The sequence below is a fragment of the Giraffa tippelskirchi genome, chromosome 7 (genome assembly GCF_054371585.1).
Source record: "Giraffa tippelskirchi isolate mGirTip1 chromosome 7, T2T-mGirTip1v1.2.pri, whole genome shotgun sequence".
In the NCBI taxonomy this organism is placed as follows: Eukaryota; Metazoa; Chordata; class Mammalia; order Artiodactyla; family Giraffidae; genus Giraffa; species Giraffa tippelskirchi.
In genome coordinates this window covers 36873100-36885232 of record NC_137281.1, presented here as the reverse complement: position 1 = coordinate 36885232, position 12133 = coordinate 36873100, and the positions used below count along the sequence as shown (strand labels likewise).

The 12133-nt window shown below is 56.2% G+C and overlaps 1 protein-coding gene across 4 annotated transcripts in view; it reads right to left on the bottom strand.

The window, feature by feature from the left end:
* GNAO1 (G protein subunit alpha o1) overlaps positions 1-12133 on the bottom strand; it is a 177515-nt gene that overhangs the window by 21307 nt on the left and 144075 nt on the right. For 3 of the 4 annotated variants that reach the window (XR_014059693.1, XM_081510666.1, XM_081510665.1), the window contains exon 4: positions 4779-4939. Coding sequence is in view for 3 of the 4 variants with exons in the window: in XM_081510666.1 (XP_081366792.1) it covers positions 4779-4939 (161 nt within the window). In the remaining variant the exon portion in view is untranslated. Of the gene's footprint in view, positions 1-4778; positions 4940-5211; positions 6590-12133 lie in introns of those variants that run through there. The other variant, XM_081510667.1, reaches the window with a different exon arrangement.

The window sequence follows — 12133 nt, the reverse complement described above, 5'->3', positions numbered from 1 at the left end:
TGGTACGGGTTAAGGTTTGAACCCTAAGCCAGGTTGGAATCCAGGAAACCAGGAAGAAGGGAGCTCGCTCAGACTGGCAGGAAGATTCAGTGACCCACAGGGCCAATGAATGGACTACCCATCCCTGTGCGGGGAGAGTCACACACAGCCCATGGGGAGCAACCTCGAGGGTCTGAGTCATGGCATGATGTGGGAGTCCCAGGCTGTGCATAGAGGGGCCGAGCCTCATCAACACCTGCCCTAGACCCGCTGGTGGGGCTGACTCCCCAGCTTGTGGACGTTCGCGGGGCTGGGAAGGGCAGATGCCTCCACCAAGGAGGGTGTCCACTGGTAAACCAACAATCCAAGCTGCCTCAAATCCTTGTGAGAATGCTCCCTAAGTAAACATAGCCGATGGTGGGTCCCAGGTTCAGGGAAGGTGAGCTTGAAGCCACACTCCTAGAAAGGGGACGACACTGCTGGGGGAGTCAAGGCTGGGTCTGCCCGACTCCAGAGCCAGTGCTCTTACACAGGCCTCCAGGCCTCCTCTCCGCCGTGGAAGGAGGGAGGCTGACGCGGCAGAGCAGATCTGAAAGCTCTGGCTGCCATGGAACCTGCTCGCCAGGCCCAAGGGCATCTGGGCGGCCTCCGTCCTCAGCCTGGAGGAGCCCCTCCCCTGCCCCCACTGCCTCTGCCCAGAAGCGGTGCTGGTTTCAGGAGCCTCCTCCTGTCATCCCTAGCTGGAGACCTGGGCTGGGAGCCTCTGATCTTGGCCTCATCCCAGCTGGGGAACCCTCCTTTAGGCAGACAGCCTGGCCCTCTGTCTCTCTGCTGGCTGAGCCTCACACAGGGAGGAGGTCACGGGAGAGTAGAGGGTACGCTCAGGGGACTATGCACCTACTGTGTCTACTGCCTGCCGACCATCCTGGGTGCTGTGGGGGCACAGGCCCCACCTCCTGGAGCCTCTGTTCCTGGGTGTGTGTGCATGAGGTAATTAACAGAGAAGTAAGCTGTACAACACGTCAGGAGTTGGTAAGTGTCAGGAGGGAAGACTCAGACTGTCAGTAGAGGGAGGCTGGCTGGGGGCTGCTGTTTGGTATCGGGTGGCTGGTGAAGGCTTGTGGAGGCAACATTCTAGAAGAGACGGAGAGCAGTGAGGGGATGAGCCTCTCATGGTCCAGCAGAAGGACCAGTGGGTGCAGAGGCCACGCCCGTGGTGGAGGAGGAGCCAGGCCTGCAGGCGCTGGACAGGAGTCAGGGGAGAGGCTGTGCATGGGGCAAGGCGGGGCAGGCAGCAAGCAGTGAGGCTGGAGGGGGTGACGGAGGTGATGGCACAGCACGCAGGCCCCTGAGATCAGTGTGAGCGCCTGCGCTTTCACTCTGGAAGGCTCTGACCAGAAGGGCACCTTGCCAGCCAGACCTTTAGTAGGGACCTGGGTCTGGGGAAAAATGATCCTCCCAAACCATGGAACTAACTACCTTTTACAGCCCTGGCTGGTGTGTGCTCGGGTTTCTGGGCTTCTGGGACTCCTCTCGGAGCCATTGTTCAGAGGGGAGAGGGAGTGCTGACTGTGTTCAAAGACCCATAACAGAGGGAGACCTAGGCCGGACGGCATCCCCTCACCCTGAGCCCTGGAGCCTCCCAGTAATGTGAGAGGCCGGCTGGCCTGCCCCCCATGGCTGGGCAGGGACATGTGGTGACTGGGCTCTGGGCCTTGGGGAGCCGCTCACACTGTCTAGGGTGTGAGAGTGTGTGTGTGTGTGTGTGTGAGGTGTGTGTGTGAGGTGTATGTGTGAGGTGTGTATGTCTAGGGTGTGATAGTGTGTATGTGTGTGAGGTGTGTGTGTGTAGGGTGTGAGTGTGTGTGTGTGAGGTGTGTGTGTGTGTGTGAGGGCTGTGTGTGACGGGTGTATGTGTAAGGTGTATGTGTGTGTGAGGTGTATGTGTATGTGTGAGGTGTATGTGTGTGTGTAGTGTATATGTCTAGGGTGTGAGTGTGTGTGTGTGAGTGTGAGTGTGTGTGTGTGTGTGAGGTGTATGTATGTCTAGGGTGTGAGAATGTGTGTGAGTGTGTGTGTGTGTGTGAGGTATATGTATGTCTAGGGTGTGAGAATGTGTGTGTGTGTGTGACGGGTGTGTGAGATGTGAGAATGTGTGTGTGAGGTGTGTGTGTGAGGTGTGTGTGTGACAGGTATGTGTGTGTGATGGGTGTGTGCATGTGTGAGGTGTATGTGTATGTGTGAGGTGTATGTGTGTGTGTGGTATATATGTCTAGGGTGTGAGTGTGAGTGTGTGTGTGTGAGGTGTATGTGTGTGGTGTGTATGTCTACGGTGAGTGTGTGTGTGTGTGTGAGGTGTATGTGTGTGGTGTGTATGTCTAGGGTGTGAAAATGTTTATGTGTGAGGTGTGTGTGTGTGCGTGAGGTGTAGGTGAGAATGTGTGTGTGAATGTGTGTGTGTGTGTGTGTGTGAGGTGTATGTGTGTGGTGTGTATGTCTAGGGTGTGAGAATATGTGTGTGTGTGTGAGGTGTAGGTGAGAATGTGTGTGTGTGTGAGGGGTGTGTGTGTGTGTGTGTGTGTGTGTGAGTGTGAGGTGTGCGTCACCCAGAGTTGTGCCAGGCGACAGCCCTGTTAGGCCTCTCTCTCCCTCTGTCACAACAAATCTACTTTGAACTGTTTCACCTTTCAGGCCCCAGATTCTGTCAGAAGACGAGAGCTAGCAGCTAAAACAACAACAGCAAAGCAACCCCGGACCAGAAAGTGTTCGAGGGCCTTCAGAACCTGCCTGCCTGCGGGCCTCCCCGCCCTCTGCAGAGCCCTGTCCCGGAGAGCTGAGGGCGGTCTCCTCAGCTCACCTGGGGGAGTTGACAAGCACTCACTCAAGTTGCTCGTTTTGACTTATCAAGGTAACCACCAGAAGAACTAAAAATATCCCTGTAACTAGCCAAAAACTGGGGGTGGAAGTGGAGAAGAGAGAAGGAAGGAAGGATGGAAGGGAGGGAGGGGAGCTAAATTCCTCAGCTTTCACAGCTTCAGCCATTAAATGCCATTGAGAGTTGGTGGGTTGGGTTTTCTGGACATCACTGGGACAAATAAACAGAGATAGTTAACAGTGGGAGGGGGCAGGCCTGGGAGGAGGAGTCCACTATGAACTTTACACCTTTCCATATTGTTAAAAAAAATTTTTTTTGCAATGGACTGATATTATGATTAGTTAAGTGGCAATCCGTTAGGTGGGGGGCACGATTTGATGTCCTGAGGTGGCCCTGAGGGTAGTGGGGGGATGGGAAGGGTCTGGACTAAGGCTGAGCAGGGGGCAGGGAGTGGGAGAACAAGGGGACGCCCTCGCCAGGCCTGACTGGCTTGGGGTTGGGGGGACACCTGGGTCGAGATCTATGATTTGAGTGCACAGAGAGAGGTGTGGACTTGAGCCTCTGGGCTCACATCCCTGCCATTAAGGTGTCCTGGGGACTCAAAAGGGACTGGCGCCTGGGTCACTACCACCTGGGACTCACAGGACACAAGCGCTTGCCCCAGGACAATCTAGGTGTGCAGAGCTGGGGGAAGACAAGTCCCCGGTTTGTCAGCTGTCCTCACGGCCAGTGGCCATGGCCCAGTGTCTGTTACTGAAGGCTGCCTTCTCGGCGCTGGCCTCCTCTATATCAGCACCATGGAGACCAGCGTTTCTTACTCTCAGTGCTACTGACACTGTGGGTATGACATTTCTTTGCTGTGGAGGGCTGTACGATGTATCTCTAGGAAGTCAGCAGCATCCTCAGCCTCTACCCACTAGATGCCGGTAGCACCACCCTAGTCAGGACAACTGAAAACCTCTCCAGACGTTGCCGGTGTGTCCTGGGGGGAAAAGGGGCCCTGGCTGAGAGGAGGTTGAGCAGATCAGTGTCAGAGGCCATGTGTCCTAACGCAGGGCAGCTTAAGCCCAGAGGTGCCCACTGAAAACCTGGGCACGAATCTGTAAATGTGGGTGCGTTTCCTGAAAGCTGGAATGCAATCCCAGTGTCTTCAAACAGAAGATGCATCTCTGACCACTGAGGACCATTCCCTGGAGCTGCCGATCCAGGGGCCAAGGACATGTATACCTCCAGATGCCTGGAGTGGCTAGGCTGCAGTGGGCAGTCATGTGACCTGTGGTCACAGAAGGGCCACCTCTCCGCCCTCCCCTCTCTCACCCACCCACTCTCTCTGGCTTTCAGTGCTTCACGCCCTCTTCTTCCCTGCCCTGGGGGTCGATCTCTCCCGTCTGTCTTTTACTTTTCCTTATTAGTTGTAATGCAGTATTAAAGTATATGTCTGACTATTTATTTCACTTATCTGATGGGTTACGTATTCCTTATTTTTATAGACAGAGGAATGGAAAGCTTATTCTTTTATCAAAAAGAAAACCATGTAAGTTATTTTCTGCCTATGTTACTCTTGATTTGTACTTACGGGGTCAAGGATTCTCCAGGGGAAAAAATGGTTGCTGCACTGAAAACCTTCCTTCTGGGGGGCCGGGCCCACTCCAGGGCAGGCGGGTGATGGCCCTGGCCCTCTGGGAGCCCTGCTGTTAGCTGTCTCTTGTGCCCCCCACTTCCCTGGCCTCCTTCTCATCCTGGGGGGAGGATGGGCAGGAGGCGACGCCCCTTCTCCTTCCTTCTTGACACACAAGGCAAAGTATCTCACAGCGATTCCAACTTCAGCCCAGGACGCCTCCTTGCCCCACCGCCCCCGCCCCCAGCCCCTTCCACGCCGCATCACTGCCCTGCTGGCGGTCTCCTGCCTGCCCAGGACACTCACTATTTGGCAGAGTCATTGAGCTGATACTCCCGGGACCTGTTGAAGCACTCCTGGATCCCCGAGTCGCCCCAGAGTCGCATCATGGCGGAGAGCAGCTCTGGAGAGAAGGGCTCCGTGTCTTCCATCCGACTCACCACGTCACACACCATCTTGGCGTCGGCCTGTGAGGAGATGAGGACATGGACAGAGTCTTTTATTTGTGGGCACAACAATGATCACTGGTCAGTGACCCTACTCTCGAGTCCTTTGAACCCCGCCACCCTCCAAGAGAGCAAGAGAGACAGACACCTCCCTTCCCCACAGGCCATGGCTCATGGCTCAGGAAGCGAGCAGGAGATGGAAATCTGCAGGTGGCCTTCGGGGTGGGAAAGACACGAAGGAAGGGGGCAAGGTCAACACCTGGAAGGCACAAGGCTGACAAAAGATTCTCTACCAAGGTGCTTGTGTGCGTGCTTCAGTTGCTTCAGTCGTGTCTGACTCTGGGCGGCCCCATGGACTGCAGCCTGCCGGTCTTCTCTGTCCCTGGGTCTCTACCAACGTATGTGGGGCCAAAGCCTTCTGTGGAGACTTTCAGAATCAGGCTGTCCAGCTCAGTAGCTATTCACGCCTCAGGGCCTGTCTAATGCAGGAGGTCAATGTGAAGGCGCAGGCACTGAGTCCCCTCCTGACTGCCTGCCCTGGGAAGGAAGCTGTAACTGGCCGGCAGGCCATATCCATAATGCCAGCCCAGACTCAGCTCCCTAGGGTCAGTGTCCCATAGACCCCAGCCCTCGGATTCCCAAGTCTCCCACCAGGACAGCCTGGGTCCCGGCCCCTCTCCAGCACCTGAACCTCTCCTGCGGGCAGCCGCCAGAACGCTGGCCCTGGGAACCAGATGCTGAGCGCCTTAGGCAGGCGGTGACTCAGGGAGGCAGGGTGGGGGAGCAGGGCTGGTGCCTCCAGCTGGGGCTAAAAACAGGCCTGTGCGTCAGGGCCCACATGCTGATGCTGCTCCGTGTGCCCGCGTGACCTCAGGAAGGCTCACCCGTGTGAGGAATGACTGGGAGAAACCTGGCCAGTTTCCCAAACTTCTTCCTTTGGACCCCACTGTCAAGGTTTCTGCCTGATGCGAGAGAAGGGAGTCGGGACCTGAGGGTGGTGGGCAGGGCCAGACTTCCTGCTAGGGGGAGACACCCTCCCACCTAGAGCCATGTTATGCCTCAGCCAGGCCACTAGAGGGTGTGGTTTAGAAACCGGGCCTTACAGAGCCAAGTGCTCCTCTGTGTCTGTCGTGGAATCCTGGGAACTGCACTCCAGTGGGATGCGGTGCACGGTTTGGGGAAGGGTGGCCTGGAGCAGTCCTCCTGGCTCCACCCCATCACCAAGGTGTGGTGGTCGCAGGGGTCTTGTGCTGGCAATACCTCTCGATCGGCCCTTGCTCTATCCCTCTCCCGTCTCCCCAGCTCAGTGCTGGCAATACCTCTCGATCGGCCCTTGCTCTATCCCTCTCCCGTCTCCCCAGCTCAGTGCATGGCACCACCATCGGCACCAACCACTAAGACTCAAGTCACCCACCTCCATCCCCATATCCACTTCTCCCCATCTCCTCTGGGACACCCCTGAGTCCGAGCCACTCCTTGTCTTTTCCTGGCTGTCCCTGGCCCCCCTCCCAAGGGTTCCTTGCCTCCCTCTTGCTTCTCTTCAGTCTGTCTTCCACACCACAGTCAGCAGGAAGGCCGTAGTAAAAGAACTCCCCGTTTTTCCAACTGGGGACACTGATCTCCAACTTAAAGATTGCACCTCCTCGTTTTGCTTGTGGCAAAGATGAGACCATGTGACCAGTTCTATCCATACAGAGGTCAGCCCAAGTGTAGCGAGGTCTTTGGAAAAGGCTTTGTAAAGGGAAAATGCACCCTTTTTCTCTCACTTCCTCCTTCCTGAAACCTGTGCTGGCTGGAGCTCTAGCAGCCATCATGGATCATGAAGATAAGGTCTATACCTGAGGGACAGTGGACTGGTGATCTAAAAACAGTCAGGTCCTTGACAACTTTGTGGACACTCCAATCCTTCTGGATATTTCTTTTTTTTTTTTTTTTACTTTTTTTTAAACTTCTATCTCATTTAAATCACTGTTTTCTAGGTCTCAGATATTCACAAACTTAATTCTGATGGGTACAATAACTCTCTCTGTTTAAACTCTCAATAGCTTCCCATTATTCCTAAATTCCAAACTCCTTACCGTGGCCTCCAAAGCCCCAGCCTGGCTGCTCTCTGTTCTACCCTCCTCCCACCTTTCCCCTCTCCTGGTCCTCTAAGCACACAGCCTTTCCTCTGTTCCCCAAATAGTCAGGGTCATCTTACCTCAGGGTGCTTCACCCAGCCAGATCATCCTTCCCCTGGCTCTGCCCTTCTCCACCTTAACGTCACTTCCTCAGGGAAGCCCTCCTCTACGCCCCCAGTCTGCCCCCACCGTGCACCAAACACACCATATGTCACAGCTGGTGTTGCGTGTGCCTGTCCCTCGGTTTTCTGATTATTCAGGGCCCCCCCATCTCACAATGCTTTGTACACAGTTGGTGCTCTACAGTATTTGTGAGATGAACGGGTCCTCGGCATTTTACTACCAGGCATGACCCCAGTTTCTCACTCCACCCTCTCTATCTCCCAAGTCTTCTCATCTCGTCCGTCTCAGCAACAGTGTGTCTAGTTCAACCACAGCAGCAGCTCTGCTGGGGAGCCATCCTGTTTAACAGATGGGGAGACTGAGGCTCAAGGTCACATGCTACTAAATGGGAGAGCCTGGACCCAGGGTTAACCCCTACTGTGCTCCAGCGGACAGCCCTGGACGTGCATCTCGGATACTGGTGTCCAGCCCAGACCCTCACCCCCACCACCCTGAGCAAAGGTGTGGGCAATGGGTAAGGAAGGGTGAGGGTGGCAGGAAGGAGGGGTCATGCCAAGGCACATGGAGGACTGTGGTGGCTGCCAGGCCCAGCCAGCCCTGTGGGGGTCAAGCTAACAAGCAATTAATAGAGCTAGAGGGGGCCCCTTGTCCCTTTGTCTTCCTGTCTTTGGGGCCCTTGGGGGTGGGGCTCACACTGGGCCTGACCTTCCTGTCTCGGTCCCCTCCTGGGCCAGTGGGGGGTACGTTTTCCCACACCTTGCTCTCAGCTACAGCCCCCACGACACTGCCCCTCTCACTGGTCGGAGCATGCCCAGCTGTCCTGGCAGCAGGGGGTGTGACACAGCAGACGCCTGGACCGGAGCAGCCCCATCCATGCAGATTTGCTTAGTGGAGGATGCTGGAGCAAGCTTCTGTAGAAAACACACGCTGTGTTCCTGCTGGTGGCGGTGACCAGCTTCGAGGTGGCTGCGGAGGGCCCAGTCCCTCTGATCTGCATCTTTTTCTGCTGGACAGCTGCCTCCTCCACCGGTGGGGCTTCCAGTCCCTCCTTTTCTGGCACCAGAGCCTCTGCTCCCCTGAAGGAGAGCACTCCTCCCCGACTCAGCCTGAGCAGTCTGGGTGGGGCGGCCTTTGTCCCATGGTCTCGGGGTGGACACACGGTCTGGGCCTGGCCAGTCCATCCCTCTGCCCTTAGTGAACAGTTCTGGGTGGACAAAGAATCCAAATCTGTCAAGTGAGACTAACCTGACCAGCCCCAGGACACCTGCATAAACTATCAGGAGAGACCCTCCAAGGAAGAGCCCACCTGAATGTGGAGCCATCCCTGAGGAAAGCAGGGCTGAAAGAAGGAGGCACCCCAAGTCCTGATGACACGTCAACACCTGGATCCAGCTGCACCTGCAGCCACACACATCTCTGGCTTTCCAGTTACCTCCACCAATCAATCCCTTGACTCTTTCTTAACCCAGTTGAGGACGTGTTTTTGTTTGGTTGGTTGACTTTTGCACAACAACCTCAAAGAGTGCTACACTTCCTCGTGTGTTGAGGCCAGTACCAGGCTCACCTCCTCCAGGCAGACCCCTCCCATTACTGTGGTCCACACAGCTCCTCTGGCATCTGATTCCCTTCCCCTCTTCTCGTCTGGACCATGCCCTGAGCACATGCACAGGCCCACGTGCTGCGCTATTTCCTGTGGGGGGGGCACCAAGACGGGTTGGGGGCACTGGCCACGTCCCAGGGGCTGTCTGCTGGGCTCCTGGAGATAGTCCTACACGGGAGCTGAGGGAGGCTGTCCACTGATGCCGTGCCCAGCGGCCCCTGCATTGAGAGCTAAGTGCAGGACATTCGTCACTGCGGGTGCAGGCCCGGCCCAATTATTGCCACTGCCATAGACACCTCACACGTGTCTAACATGCCCCTGTGGGGCACCACTTCCACTGAGGGTCATAGTTAGGGAGCCATCTGTCGGCCCAGGGTCAGGGACGCAGCGGTGAGGGAGTGGGCCCTTCTCTCCTCCACGGCCCCCAGGGGCAGAGGGGCGGGATGCGAGAGATGTATGTGCGAGATGCCACATTTACTCAGACACACAAGCCTGTGGCGTGAGTCCAGCAGGTACAAAGTGCCCAGTGTGCCCAGCCCTCCACGGCCGCCACTGTCCACCTGCTGTGGCTGCCCATGCTGTGACGTCCGGTTCCCATGCCCCACCCCCGACCCCCAACAAGTCTCCCTCCTTTTCCCACAGCCCTCTTTGGTCACTCCTGCCCTAGGCTTCTAGTTTGTTCCATGCAGACTTTGGGGGGCTCAAGCCACAGGCTCAAGGCTCCATCCACAACTGGGCTCCTGGCTTGAGTGGGGCCTTAATCTCTCTGAGGCTCAGTGTCCTCACCTGAAAACCAGGGATGCAGTCTCACCACTTGCTTCACAGGGCTCCCTCTTGTCGTGGGAGCAGACAGAGCGCCCTAGCACAGGACGGCCTGAGGGGCGGGCCAGGCTGTGCCTCACCTCCCCAGCCGCCTGGGGACCAGAGGAGATGAGGAGGCCAACCTGACCGCCCTCTGAGGGGCGGGGTCACAGGAAGGGGTGAGACATTGAGAAACGCATGTCTGGGACCCTGCGTTTCTGTGAACTGCAGGCAAGATGCCGTTCTGATGGGTTTTTGGATCAGAAGGCTCGGGGCACAGGAGCAGCTGTGACTAACTCTCAGGGCCACCTGCAGGATTGTCCTCACCAGGTCAGTGATTTAAAATCAGCATCGACACTTCTTTTCATCTGAGCCAGTATCAGCTTTCTGGCTAAATGATACCTTAATGTTCACACAGGAATGTTGACATATACATGTCCTGAAGCTGCCCTATGCGGAGGTGGGATATTTTTAGAAAGCCCCACGACAGTGGAGGTGCCCCTGTGGACACCCCATCCATGAGCAGCTGGAAAAAGGGGTAGGCAGGGAGAGGAAGCAGCGCCTGGGGACAAGGGGTACCTCCAGCATTTGAGGGGGGTGCAGAGCTCTGCCAGGATGCCTCCCAGAAGTAGGCTTGCCCTGGGTCAGTGCTGGGGAGCAGGGTGCCTGGGGAGGTGATGTGGACAGCTGCCCCCTTGAACTGGCGGCACACAGGGGTTCCCCCCTGCAGCAGACAGGCCAGCCCCCTGCACCAGGAGGACATGGGCTCCTGGGGACTGGCCATAAGTGTACTTGGAAAGCAGTGCCCACGATGCAGGGGCCAGTTGATGGGGCTACCCATTGGCATCCATGGCTGAGGCGCTCTCCTTCCTGAAAGCCATCTCCATACTACGAGGAGGGCCAGGGGCTCCCATGGCCCTGCCCGCATGTCCACTCTGTCTCCCACTTCCTGGACTGCAAGGGAGCCCCTTGCACCCACTTCTTTTGCCTAGTGTCTCTTGTTCACCCTTTGTAGAGAGGTGGCTGGTGCCTGCCTGTTCTGTGCCACACCGGGGGTGATTGTGGGATGAGTGGTGACCAAGGGAAGCAGGAATCAGCCTGGCTGAGCCACTGGCAACCAATACCACACACACCTGCTCACATGCCAGGCACTGCAGGGCCTTGCCAGTCCTCGCCACTGCCGCCCACCCCCCGCCCACCGTGGGCGCATCGTCTGAAATTGGGACGGCTGAGTGCATGATAAACACTTGGGTCTGCAAAACTCCTCCCCTCTCTTCTGAGCAAAGGGGCTTAGAGCTAAAGTATGAACAAGAGCCTTTCCCTCTCTAGAGACAAAATGCAAAGGATATGGGACGGAAGCAAATAGGGATTTTCAGTCAGGTGACCCAGGTCCAATCCTGGCTCTGCTGCTTTTTAGACTTGTGACCTTGGACAGACCACTTAACCTCCCTGAGCCTCTGGCTCTTGTTAGTTCCCACCTCACGGGGTTGTTTGTGCAGATGAAAGGCTAAATCAATGTGACACGGCTCTGCAACATAAAGAGCCCTGCAAATGTTAGTTATTATAAGCAAAGATGAGGTCCCTGAGACACAAACAACAAGCTGACATAAAATTAGCCTGCTTTGTACAAGACTTCTCAGGCAAGCAGGATAATCTTGATAACAATAATCATAGTAATTATAATAATAACCCCTTCCGTTTGAGGAGCTGCTTTGGATCTTTCAGAGTTTTCCTCCTCTAATCTTTCAGGCCAAGTGAAGTATGAGTGCGTGCATATGTACATGCACACACACACACACACACACACACACACACACACACACACACACACACACACACACACACACACACACACACACACACACACACACACACACACACACACACACACACACACACACACACACACACACACACACACACACACACACACACACACAGTCCTCTGGTTGCAAAGGAGGTCTCCATCCTGCCCTGTCCTGCCACGTGCATTGCAGTAGCTTCAGCTCCCACCAGGGGGCAGGAGTGCACAGGTCAACAGGAGACACAGGGCTGCCGCACAAGCCCAACCCAAGAGACCAGGCAGGGCAGGGCCAGGTGGGGGGTGGAGTGGGGCATGGTTGCCGACTGTTCCTCAAGCGAAAGGGGCTGAGACATCCCTGCTGCTGGAGGCCCAGCCTGTGTGCTGCAAAGTCAGCAGGTGGAGAATGGCAGGGGGCACCTTTCCAGGCACTTTGTACACGTCATCCAGATGTGAGCATCTCAGGAAAGGCTGTGGTCCTGGTCTCTCCCTTTCTCACTGCTGCTGCCAGGGTGAGGGAGAGAGGGGCGCACTCCCTCACCCCTGCTTCCCTGGCCCTGGGCTGGCAGATGGCTCCCGAGCTGTGACTCTCAGTGGACGTGGTCTCCCCAGAGGTACTTTAGACATTTGTGAGGGTTTTTTTTTGTTGGTGGCAAAACCTGGGGCACTATAGGCAATTAGCAGTTGGGGGCTGGGCATGCATGGGGCTCTTTCTTTGCTGGGACTTAGCAAAGGCTTGTACCTGGAGCATGCTGTCTTAATGAGGCCTG